Below are 12477 nucleotides of genomic sequence, written 5' to 3'. Positions count from 1 at the left end.
GTAGCGTAGACACGTTAAAGCACTCTGAAGTCAGCTGCAGCTGAAAACGGTGTTTCTGCCCGGTTTACCAAACGGGGAACAGCCACAGAGATTAACTCTTTCACCGGCTTTCGCCTCATTAAATCAGGTTTGAGGTGCTGCCCCAGTGGAGCACATTTCAAAACTCCTGTTTGGCTCTGTGGCGCCAGGACTTTGGTGGTGGTGCAGGGCCTTCAGCCTCCTTGAATGTAGTTAAAAAAAAAGAAGGAGAAAAAAAAAAGTAAAATAGAATCTTAATATTATTTTTCACTTCTGCAAAATGTTTCATTTATCAACAGTGTGGCTGATGGCAGAATCACAGTGTCCATTTTTCTGTGGCTGACTTCAAATTAGAGAAAATAAAAGGTCTAAAATTCTTGATATCAGTAATTCATATAAAGCAGTAATTTGTTAATTATATTTTGGCAGTTTTTCAAAGCTGGTGCTGTGTCAGCAATCACATATTTTAATACTGAAGTTAAACTAATTGTAAATATAAAAAGGCTTTATATTAGCTACTTCTGAAACGCAGAATGTTCTTTTTTTCTATCACAAACACTTTACTCCTGTTGGAATTTCAAGCGGCCCAACTCTTAATTTATATGATAATTTAGACACAAGGGAGTAAACATAAATGGTGTATTTTTTAATGGAAATGTGCCATACAGAAACAGAGGCCAAAAAGCAGACATTTCTATAGAGTTGCACATCCTTTCAACCTACTGTAACATAACTCTTGCCATGCAACAGATAGCTAAATACATCCTATTGAAATTCTACTTGCAGACAGAAAGGACAGTAAAATAATGACTGTAGTTCTGCCACCAAGTCTGGTGGTTTTTTGGATCTTTGTTATGTTTAAATAGATGTTATTGCTAGCGTAAACAGCCATTCCTCACAGAAAACAAATTTATTATTTCTGTGGAAGCATTTTTCATATTTATTTAATAGTTAATTTTGTCCTGGAAGCCTAAGACATATAGAGTGATGGACCGATACAGTTTCCCCGATTGTCAAAACAACCCAAGTGGCATTTATTGCTTTTTTATACTCTTTCCATTTACAGCACATTTAACTGTGCATTCATTTTGCTAGTTCTGAAATATTTAGTGGGTTTGAGGTTAGTATTTTGTTTGAAAAATACCCAGTGATCCTTCTGCAAAACAAATAACCCCTTTTTATTTTAGTGTTTCAAATGTTTAAAGAAAAAGAAAGTAAACTAGAGTAATCTGTTAATAATATGATTATCATACATCACCAAGTAGTGTGCATCACATCAAACATTTTAAGCTGATTGATCTTACTATTTATTTCTGGCTAGAGAGGATAGTATTCTGTACCTCTTCAGAGTCACCACAACCACAGCAGTGCTATTATTAACAAAACAACATGAACACTTACTTCATATTTTCATGAAATATGCAGCCAAATTTCCAGTGGAATTTAGTCTTGCATTCCTTTAGTTGTTACCACAAAATTTTAAAACATCTGATATGACTTTATCATTATGACGCTTTCACTGAAAATCTACATCTTCAGTCTCTGCTGATGCCAATGGAAGATGCAGGTGGTAAGAACTTTCCTACTCAAAGTATTCTTCACTTTTTTAGCTATGAACAAGAACTTATTTCTGTAAGGTAACACATTAATCCTTCATTTATAGGCCTACCCTCTACAATTGCCATCTTGTTCCCACGGCTGTTTTAAAAAGAAGTTTGATGAATCATTAAAAAGGAATGAGTAAAACGTTATGGCTAAGTAGCTGAATTCTATTATCAACCTTTCAATTAGCCATCAGTGATTTAGCAACCATAAAAAATTAATATGACTAGAATTTTTGGAAATGCAATTGTATTTTATATATGATTTAGCCATGGCTATTTGTCCTTGAGGAAATAGAGACAAATTTTTAAAAAGGTCAAAATCAAAAGGATTACTTCAGAGTTAAAATTTCATTCTGGAATCCTGTTCTGAAATCAAAGAGATTTTCTTGTCTCATTAAAAACGTGGATTTATGTTTTTCCAAGGTGTCCTAATTAAGCTACTTTCTCCTCCACTTTGAAAAGTTCTCCAGATGATTTTATGATACCTTATAAAAGAACGTATTATGCAACCTCCTTTATATTATATATATCATGTGTATCTAGTTTATTCTAGCCTCCCAACTGCTATACAGCTAATTTTAGTATTTTTATCAACGTGCTTTTAAGACATCAAGACATTTTGCCTATTTTCATCAGAAAGTGATATACCCAAGGTTTCTAGTCACAGTCTAAAATTCAATGAGAATTAGGAGATTGGTGTAAAGATTGTCTTTATCTTATTGTTCTGGCTTTCTAATACTTACGATTTCATTATTTCAAGCTTAAAGTGAGTTTCATGTTTCTAAGGCTTCTCCTTTATATAAATAAATATAAATATAAATCATTATACTGCATGAAATTCTACATTTTAAAATACCTGGCTAGCAACTGCTCTTAGTGGCTTAATGCCTGATGATGGTCAACATTTTGTGTGGTTAGAAGGAAAATTCAGTGTGATGATAGTAATTCAGTCCTTATTTTAAAATCTTAACCTGTATATGGGAGAAAATTGAGCTGTTTGTTCCTTGCATTTTAGGTTAACCTTTTAATACAGCAACTACATAGTATAAATACAGTGGCATATTTTTAACTCTTGTATATCTTAATTTAATGATGCTGAATGCATATATGGTGCCCATTTTAATTGCAGACATGAACATCAGAGAAATGGCATCTTCCTCAGAAGGTCAGATATGTGGTTGACCTTGATTTCATTGTGGCTTTTTGTATTTACTGTGGATTACATCTCTAACAAACAGAATCACTTGGCAACTTTCATATAAACTCATGTTTTAATAATAGATCACAGTTCACATCTCATTTTTCTTGTACTCACTTGAAACATCAAGGTTTACCATTTCAGCTACTGAATTTCTCAAAGCTTTCTTCATCAGTCTGAAGTTTCCATTATGAGTGTTCCTGATTATCATGATTTTCCTTTTCTTTTGCAGGTTTTGCATTTTCATGTAGTTGTTTTAAAGCAGATGATCGCCTGTGCTTTCATTTTCTTTATGTACTTTTTTACTGTATTTCTTTTCACAGATGAAGATGACACTTCAGTTAGTACTCCACCAGCAGGTTAGGAGTGTGGAAGTACTTTATGTATGTATGTATGTATGTATTTTTTCTCTGACCAATTAACCAAGAAAGAGCCCAAACCTTTGGACTAGACTCAAAACATGCTCATTAGAGAAAACGGTTTTGAGGTGCCCTATATTAAATTAGTCTCTGTTCAGAAGAACAAGACCTTCATACCAGACAAGTTCTTTCTAGGACCTGCCCCGAGATCTTCAGCAGAACTTCTGCCATTGGAAGGTAACATGTCAGTTAGCAGCTCTGAAGGCAAATCCCCCTTATCCATTCCTGTTGACAATTATGGAGTGCATTTTTAAGGTTAGTCCTGTGAGCAAATGCCAGAATTACAAATCAAACAGATGCCTTATGATTTCAAAATAGTTTTCTCCACAGACCTGTCTATCACCTCACCTTAGTCCACCCTACAAGCCCGCTAGAAGACAGACAGCTTGAATATGTCTCTCCAAGCCATCACTCAGCTGGCAGATAAAACGCCCTTAACTGTTAGCATGAAAAGAAAAGCAACAGCAAAAGGGTCTGGCACAGTAGACACACCACATGAAATCTGGATATGCCAAAACTTCATCCTTGCTTGCCAAGCATGGTATTTGTTAATTAGCTTTTAAAAAATATTGGACTATGAATGAAACAGAAGTTTTGAACATTGAACAAGGCTTTGCAGTGACACATGAAAAAATATGCTTTGAATCATCATCACTGCCTTAAATGATCACATTTTCTTGAATCCTCACAAAGGAATTGGGCTGAATCCTATCCGTAGCAGCACAGTGGTTTACATTAGCAGAGGGCCTCATTGGTAAATGCTAAAAATATAAATAACATTTTAAATCACAGAACCCTAAAATTTCATTTTAACTACTTATCAGGAGTTTGTTCAACCTAGATAAATAAATAGAATATTTAGAAGATTCAAAGTACTATCCTTTCAGATAAATAATGGACTATAGAAAATCATCTGTTATCTGGAGCTACAAAAATTATGGCAAAAATTGTCAGCTCCAAGGAACCCTTTTAAGTATGAGCTATTATAAAGGAAAACTTGAATGGGAATTGAACTAAATGCATTCAGCTTTTCTAGAAAAAAGGGAGACAGAAATCTGTTATTTTATCATTGTTGTTCACTTCCTTTCTCTGGTATTCAAATAGTTCCTCATAGGTATGGTCCTAAATACTTATTCTAATCCTCTTGCATGAAGAATTAATGTTCTTAAAAGGCCAGTGTTCTGAGGTCAGTTAAACTGTGATCTCTGAACTAGTGTCATCTAAATTACTCTTCCCTTTCAGATGGTCCCTCTAAACCAGCGGAAAGAAAAGATTCAGGTGAGACCTCCTGAAGAACCTGCTGACACAGTCCAGCATTAACAGAATACAATTATATACTCATTTGATTTTAATTTCACTTTTCATATAGTATCAAACTGTAGGTTTGTAGGTTGTAGGAAAATAGGTTTCTAGTAGCTGAACTGGAGTGAGAGAAAACTCTTGCACAAGACAAGACGTGCATAAATCTTTACACATACATACATACCTATCTATCTGTATCTATTTCCATATGGATAGATATCCAACTATTCCCTCCCTCCTCAGCCCGCAGGGTGACAGTGGCTTACCTGAACACGGGCCCCAGGAGAATGTAGGCGAATGACTTCTTCCCACAGCTCAAAGGACGGTGGGGAGCACTTAGCAAAGTCATAATCTCTTTCTTCCCACTCTGCCAGGTAGCACATACTGCACCCAATTTTGTGGCTTCAGGATTTGCAGTCTCTGGAACCAAATGAGCAGCTGGTACTTCAACCATGGTCACTGAACTGGCATAGCTGACCTATGCCAGGCCCGTGAATCCAAGTCAACCCTGTGTTTTGTTCTGTTTGTTTAATAAATGGGAAAACATTTAAATCCAGAGGTGATGGTAATCTTTGCGTTGTGTGGTACCGAATAATGATTCCTTGTAAGCTTCTTCCATTTATTAATATCATTCTTTTTCATTTCATCATGTGGTCTGTTAGGTTTGTTACTGCGCATGACCAGTTCCTGTACCAAACATTGTCATATCATCGTGTTCACTCTCATTTGTCACTCTCACTTGTACTTACTTTAAGTGTTTTCAGGTACTAGTATATTATACTGGCATAATCTAGATAGAGTACATATAGATATGTACCTATCTATATACATGTGTGTGCATGTATGTCTGTGTATATGTTTTCATTTATGTGTATATATATGTGTTTACATGTAAGAAAAATTATACACACAGACATGTACAGAATTGTTAGGCACACTACCTGTGATGAATTGGAAGACTGAAAGAAAAAGATTTTATAGCAGAAATATCTAGCATTTCTATACCTTTTTGAAATTCCTCATAGATTTCAGTGTAGTAAAACCAATTTGGTTTCATTCTCCCATGATTGGCCAGTGTGCCATGAGCCATGTCCCACTCATGTATGATGGCAATTTTCATGAGTTGTAAAGATTACTGCAGAAGGATCCTTTACATAGTAGAAAGACAATTCTGACTTGGGGCAAGTGAGTTTCTATAAAAAGTACTGAATAGGAAAAGAAACTTTAAATTTCAACAGGGAGACCAGACTAGATGAGAAATGTTGTGCAACTGGTTCATCTTACACGAATATGAGACATGTATTCCAAGCCATAGAAAGGGAGAAAGTAACCCACAGACGTTCACCATTTTGCTCTCCATGGCTTATTTTGCAGGAGGGAATTAGCTTGGAACAGGGTTTTGCATATATTTTCCCAAAAGATGTAATTGCTCAGCACAAAGCCAGGGCTGTTCGGATAAGCATAAACCCCAGAAACATATCTCTGTCCTGGGGAGATGGTTCACTTGTTTCTTCCCTCAGTTTTGTTGTTCATTTTTGGCTCCAAAATCTCACTGACTTCCAGAAGGAAAGATGCTATGTTTAAACATGTGGCAGAATCATTTGCTTCTGACAAGCTGCTTCCCTGTAAAATATCAGCCTATGCACAGGGCAGGACATGTTACTGATTGATCCCCAAACTCTCTGGTTCTATCCCTAAAAAGAGAAATGAAGTTCAAAAGGAAGGTTCTTCCCTGCCCGATTTTGCTAGCAGGGAAGAAAAACTAGCTTGTACAAGCAACCAAGTTTGGGGTTCAGAGATACCTACAAAAGCTACGCACTGGGCCATCATACGTGTTTTGTTTGTGCTTGCAGCTGTTTGCGTTTTCAGAACTTCCTTCTCCGGTTTCTGTTCTGAAAAACAAAGAGCCGGCCTCTGTGTACTGCCTCTGTAAAGCTCTCATGGTTGAATGCTGGTGCCATTCCAGTCGCACCGTACCTGCGGTCGCTGATCAGGTTCCCCTCTCTTCCTCCCCGATAGTTTCATTTTCTATCACCACAGAGGTAGCATTCTTGCAGGAACTGTACACAATGTGACAGCCAAATAATGGATGTCAGTGTGAACAAAAACTTACATATCTTTCAGGACATCTGAAGAGAGAGGTAATAGGGTTAGAGAGTTTAGTAAGTCCAGGTAAGTGTATTTTGGAGGGAGTAGAACATGCTCAGATAATTGACATTCCCTTCTCTCTCTGCGTATTAGTATGGTCTGTTGGAGAAGGAGCTCCAGAAGAGACGGAAAAGCACGACGACTCCCAGAGATCCACTTTATTCATCGAGAAACCCCAGAGTGGTTCAGTGAGTGTTGGTAAGTGCTTAGAAACAAAATCAAAAGCTGCTTCCAGAAAGACAGAGGCTGAGATAGAGACTGGAAAGGCATGTGCAGTTCATATAACATTCAAATTCCTCCCTCAGTGACAAGTCATTCCACTGATTTTAGTTGGACGTGAACCCTAGTCTTCGAAGGCAAAACAGCGTGTACCAAGGGAGACGATAACTAAATGCTTTATTCAAAACAAACTGGAGAACTAGTAGTTTACTGAGAGCAACAGCTAAGAGAGAGTGTTTCTGCAGATGAATACTATGTTGATGTTAGCGGTGATGTTATTAATGCATCAGGAAGGTCTACCCAGTGGTCTGCAATCTAGCTCAGAAACTCACAGGCTGGCTTTTGTACTCTCCAGCTATGTGCAGATTAGCAAATAGACCCATAAGAGCAGATCTCTAGAGTGAAACAGTTGGTAACAAGGACCTGTCACCATCACTAGAAGCATTCTGGAGGCACTTGCCTCTGATCTAACGCAGTTGTCTAAATACCACTATAAATATAAATATTAGCACAACTGGTAACTTGGAGCACAACTGGTAACTCTTGGAGTACATATTCTGTTTTACTTCCTCCTCGAATCTTTCATTCCTCGAGGAATCCAGTTCAAGACTGCTGCCCTGTGATGCAAAACAGAGAACAGTAAACGGGGACAGTTACAAAGTTCACTTCAAAACTGCACGTCTGAGCCAGACTAAAATGTTAATATAGCTGTACCCTAACAGCTGCATCTTAAGCAGTCCAGCAGCAATGCTGCAAATTTCAGTACAAGCTACTTAATATTTCTTCTGTGTACTAGGATACACTAACATGTGATCAGGTTGCTTTATAAGCACTCTTGTTCTTCTCAGTTTCTGAGTAGAAAAAAAAGCGCTTTGGAGAATTTATTTGGCAAATAAATAGAAGGAATTAGATGTATTCTCTGAAGCTCATAAATGTTAGGATGGGAACTCAGCAATGGCTGGGCAGAGATGTTCTGAAAATCAGGCTAACTTTCACTATTTCCAAGTTATTGTGCACATAAGAATCTTTCCCCTTCCTTTTCAGCTTAAAGAATTACTGATAGGAATGCACGGAGAGCCCCAGGCTTTCTTTTCCAGCCTGTAAATATATTTCTGCTGCACACTGCCTGGTAGCTCACAGACACCTCTGCTTGTTTTAAGCAAGCAAGTTCAAATATTGGGAGTAATTCACCTGTAACCACCTGGAGTTTTGCCTGGATCAGTTTATCCTGCTTCTCAGTTTGTCTTGAGCTCCACTTTGCCATGGCCACAATGCTTCCGGGACCAGACTCACAACCCCCTAACACACTCTGCCCTGTTCTCATAGCCCGTGTTCATCTGATTCTTACCGTCATGGTACTGCTAACACGTGGAGATTGCAAGAGGTAGTAATAAAACAAACTTGTACAAACATGACTGACCTACCATATGTTCCTCAATGTTTGAATTATTTTTTCTCTTTTTAAAAGGCGAGAATATTACATTTATAGCCAAAGTAGAAGCCAAAGATCTTCTGCGAAAGCCAAATGTTAAGTGGTTTAAAGGGAAATGGATGGACCTGGCCAGTAAAGCGGGGAAGCACCTGCAGCTGAAAGAGTCATTTGAGCGTCACACAAAGGTGTGTCTTTGCTTTTCCTTCTTAACGAAGCAGAGCTCCCAAGAGAGCATAAAGACCAGTTTAAGACTTAGGTAGAAATAGACAGAAATTCAAGAGAAGCGGATTCAAATCCTGGCTTCACAGCAAAGTTTCTAAGGATGCTCTCAGATCCTGAGCAGAAACAGACTATTCTGCTTTGCTAAAGCAGGATAAATAGTAGTGTGGAAATCAAAGTTTTCAGTTGCCGTTTGTGGGTTGCAGTTTCTTTCCAGAGTCCTTTGTTTATTTATTCCTTATTCCTGGCTTAGGTCTGAAAGAACAAATTTGCTGCAAATGTTAACTTGTGCTTTGTAGAAATACATTGTCCACATCAATGAATAATTACGTTTGTTTTTCAGATTCACACGTTTGAGATGCATATCATTCAAGCTAAAGAAAACTTTGCAGGGAACTACCGCTGTGAAGTAACTTATAAGGACAAGTTTGATAGCTGCACTTTTGACCTTGAAGTCACCGGTAAGATTCCACTTGTGTCTGGCTTTATAAAGATTTCTTTTTTTTACTTGAAATGCCATGTCATTTAGCCTAAAACCCTTAAATGAAGCAATGTTTTAAATGAACTTTTTAGCATAGATCTCTGAGAGGTCTTTGAAGTGTATGTGATTCGTTATTTAAATGAATAGTTATGGATAGATATTGACCACAGGAGACATTTAGGATTGGTCCAAAGATTAGGTAAAACTCTCGCTGAATTCAAATCAGGCTCTGGCAAGCAGAGTGGAGAGCTAGGCCTAGGACTACGCAGAGAGCGAGAGTCCCTCCGGCCACGTCTGAAGAGAGAACCTCGCCACGGGGCTCGTTCTCCAGCCCTTTGCACCCTGTTAAGTCCTGGTGCGATCACACACCTGAAAGCCTTTTCTGGCAGTCTGCGTAAAAATAAGTAGCGCAAGGTGCATAAGGCCGGCTATTCGTGCCCGTGACCGTTTCTGCATTTACCCGGGTCAGAGAGTTCGTTCATCAGTCCGGGGAAGCAGGACGCAGTTAAGGGGCTGTTTGGCAGCCGACCGACAGCCCGAGGAGCCGAGGAACGTGCTCACGGGCCAGCTAGGCAGGGGGCCAGCGCGACCGCACGCGTTCGCTTGCTGGGCATCGGAGGCATTTAATTTGATTAGCTGGCACAAATGGGTCATTCACGCGAGGGAGATTCATCCTCATGCCAAGAGCAGCGTGAGTCTGTAGCTGTAGAGAAGAGTGTTTCTTTGATGCTGAGTTTCTTTAGAAACTAAAAGATGCAAGCAGGACAGAAAGCATGGGGAATAGGAAGAAAAACGACAGAGCCCGCACGTAGGCAGAAGGGGATGCGAGAGAAACATCGCAGAGACTGGTCTCATCTGTGGAAAAGCAGAATGTACTTTAAAGAAAAGCATTGAAAAAATTTAGCTTAGTACTGAGCAGGTTTGCCTTTATCAGAGCTTAATACCAAAGAAGCGCAGACTGTGGTCACTTAGCAGGACACTGAACAAATTTCGCATGCCAAGACCAAATTATGTTTTTAATACTTGTATTGTTGTTATTCCACAGAATCTTCTCAGGCTGCTCCATCTATTGACATCAGATCTGCCTTCAAAAGAAGGTAACCTCAAATATTGATCCTATGAAGTTCCTCAGTAATGGACAGAGTTTGCATCAGCCCTGGTAGATAAATGTACCAAGAACTTTTTAAAAGGGTGTTAAAAAAAAAAAAAAAAAAAAAAAAAGATGAAAGAAAGGGGATCTATGAAGGTTGGAAGTGGGTAGAATCAAACAGTTACAACTCATAGAAGGTAATTATGATATTAAACACTACTGTGAAATTACAGTCTCATTGCTTTAAGGAGATGTGCAATATTTAAAACAGAATTAAATATTTGTTTCTTCAGAGTTTTTATTTTATTTTATTTTATTTTCATTCAGTACAATATTCTACTGCATGTTGCCTGAAAATTGTTAGCTACAATATGAAAGTTCCTGGCCCCAGTCCTGTACTGATCAAAGGCAAAGGCAGAACTCCCACTAATTTCAACAAGATAGAGTTGGTCCTATATTATCTTGCAGTAAAAAAGTGTATCATAAGGGCATCAGAAAAATTACAAGTGATATATTGCAGAGGCTGTAAGATAAAGCATTGTGTCTGAAATCTTTTCCTTTATTAGTCAACTTTAAGACAAAATAGCTATTAAAATCAGTATAATGATTTCAGCTTTATATTTTATGCAGAAAATGGTCTTACTGGGACAGAAGTATTTAGATTGAAAATATTTTATAGAGGGAAAATGAGTATAATTTGTTAATTTACACATCCAAGCAAATTTGTGACTCAGAGGTAACTGTTTTTATTAAGAGAGATGTGATTTAAAGAGTAAATGCAAAAGATGTTAAATTCAAGGTGCACTCCTTTCTTCAGCACACTTTTTTTTTTAAGTGCAATGACTATTCTGTTCAAGCAGGAGAAAATCTCTGATTTTCTAAGGAACAACCTGCGCGCAAAATCTGGGATGAAATCTTGGCGTTATTTGACCTCGCATATGCAGGATTCTGCTCTTATTGTTTACAGACATTGAGGGCATTGCTTCAGTATATATATATCTTTTATAATGAGATGCCACTGCTTAACGTCACATAATAGAAAGGGATGCACCTTCCTAAGACTATGATTTCCTCCATGAAAGTGTACATTTTCTGTTTTTCTAAATGATTTCCTCCTTCATTTAGAGAGAAAGGTTAAATCTTAAGCGTAATGCTTTGCAGTCTGGTATTTGACATGGTTATGCATTGATAAATGCATCACACAGAGCAATGCAAATCTTGGTTTTGCATTCGTAGCAAAGATCAGCACAAGCCCTTTGTTTTTATGTGTATACATTACTGAAAAGAAAAACAAAGCCCTTTGTGTTGACTGGCTTAATTTTATTTGTGTTACTGAAATCTAACACAAATCTTGGCAAATTTATGTATACCACTACAAAAATTTGTCCTCAAAGTAAAATAGCAAGCAATACAAACCTTTGTGTTATTTTTCACGAGTGCCAAAGGCAACAAAACTTATGTGAAAAAGAAATACAAGTTTGTGTTGATTTTATACCATTAATTGTGTGTCTGGACAGAGTTGCATATATGAGAGCAATGTGTGTAGAGCGTTTGCAGTGTGTGTTGTCCAAGTCTCTCTGTATTAAACACAGATTTGATCTTTTTCTATTAATGACAGCGGTGATGGACAAGACGATGCAGGAGAACTTGACTTTAGTGGTCTCCTGAAACGTAGGTGAGAACCAAGTGATGCAGTGAGCAGGTGTGGATTGCAAACCATTAGGTTCGCACACAGAAAGAGTCAGGTGTAGCATTAATAACTTCTTAAGAATTTTGTGATCTTTTCTCCTTTTCAATGTTTCTAACTATCGTTCTCATAAAATAATATGCAAATGTTCAGTTAATCGTACATGTAAGTATGTGTGCAGAAGAGAAGCCTCAGATCTGAGTGTACCAGGAAAGAAAGTGAGCCACAGCCTAAAGAGATCAATAACATTTAGTTTACTTGCTATTTCCTTTGTGTTTGCATGGAGTGTAGAGGGGAAGAATTTCCTACACAGGGATGAGCAGTTCAGAAAATTGAGTCTGGCACAGAAGTAAGAAAGTGTAAGGATTAAATTTACCTTTTTTGGTACCTCTTAATTTGATTTTCATAAATGTCCTGAGATGAAAAATCATATATCATGTTTTCAAAACATACAGGAAAGTATTAATTCTTGATAGTGTTATGTTTCAATATGTGCAAGCAAATGTTCAGTGGTGGTATATTCAGTTTTAAGGCAGTGATGAGGAAAAACCTGGGCATATGTTTCTCTGGTTCACCTTGGAAATCTGCTGTTACCAGTTAGGGCTCCATTGTTTCAGACCTTAAACCCAATGTAGTCTCTTAATAGATTAGGACAACTGA

General features: G+C 37.8%; 1 protein-coding gene across 1 annotated transcript in view; it reads left to right on the top strand.

The window, feature by feature from the left end:
- Positions 1-2753: 2753 nt before the first annotated feature.
- MYBPC1 (myosin binding protein C1) overlaps positions 2754-12477 on the top strand; it is a 51075-nt gene continuing 41351 nt past the window's right edge. The window contains exons 1-8 of the mRNA XM_062569690.1: positions 2754-2787; positions 3144-3179; positions 4482-4517; positions 6783-6887; positions 8377-8525; positions 8903-9020; positions 10086-10137; positions 11749-11805. Coding sequence (XP_062425674.1) covers positions 2754-2787; positions 3144-3179; positions 4482-4517; positions 6783-6887; positions 8377-8525; positions 8903-9020; positions 10086-10137; positions 11749-11805 — 587 coding nt within the window. The remainder of the gene's footprint in view (positions 2788-3143; positions 3180-4481; positions 4518-6782; positions 6888-8376; positions 8526-8902; positions 9021-10085; positions 10138-11748; positions 11806-12477) is intronic.

Source organism: Rhea pennata, chromosome 1 (assembly GCF_028389875.1).
Source record: "Rhea pennata isolate bPtePen1 chromosome 1, bPtePen1.pri, whole genome shotgun sequence".
NCBI classification, from domain to species: Eukaryota; Metazoa; Chordata; class Aves; order Rheiformes; family Rheidae; genus Rhea; species Rhea pennata.
The sequence above is the reverse complement of the archived record's forward strand: the minus strand, read 5'-3'. Positions and strand labels throughout refer to the sequence as shown.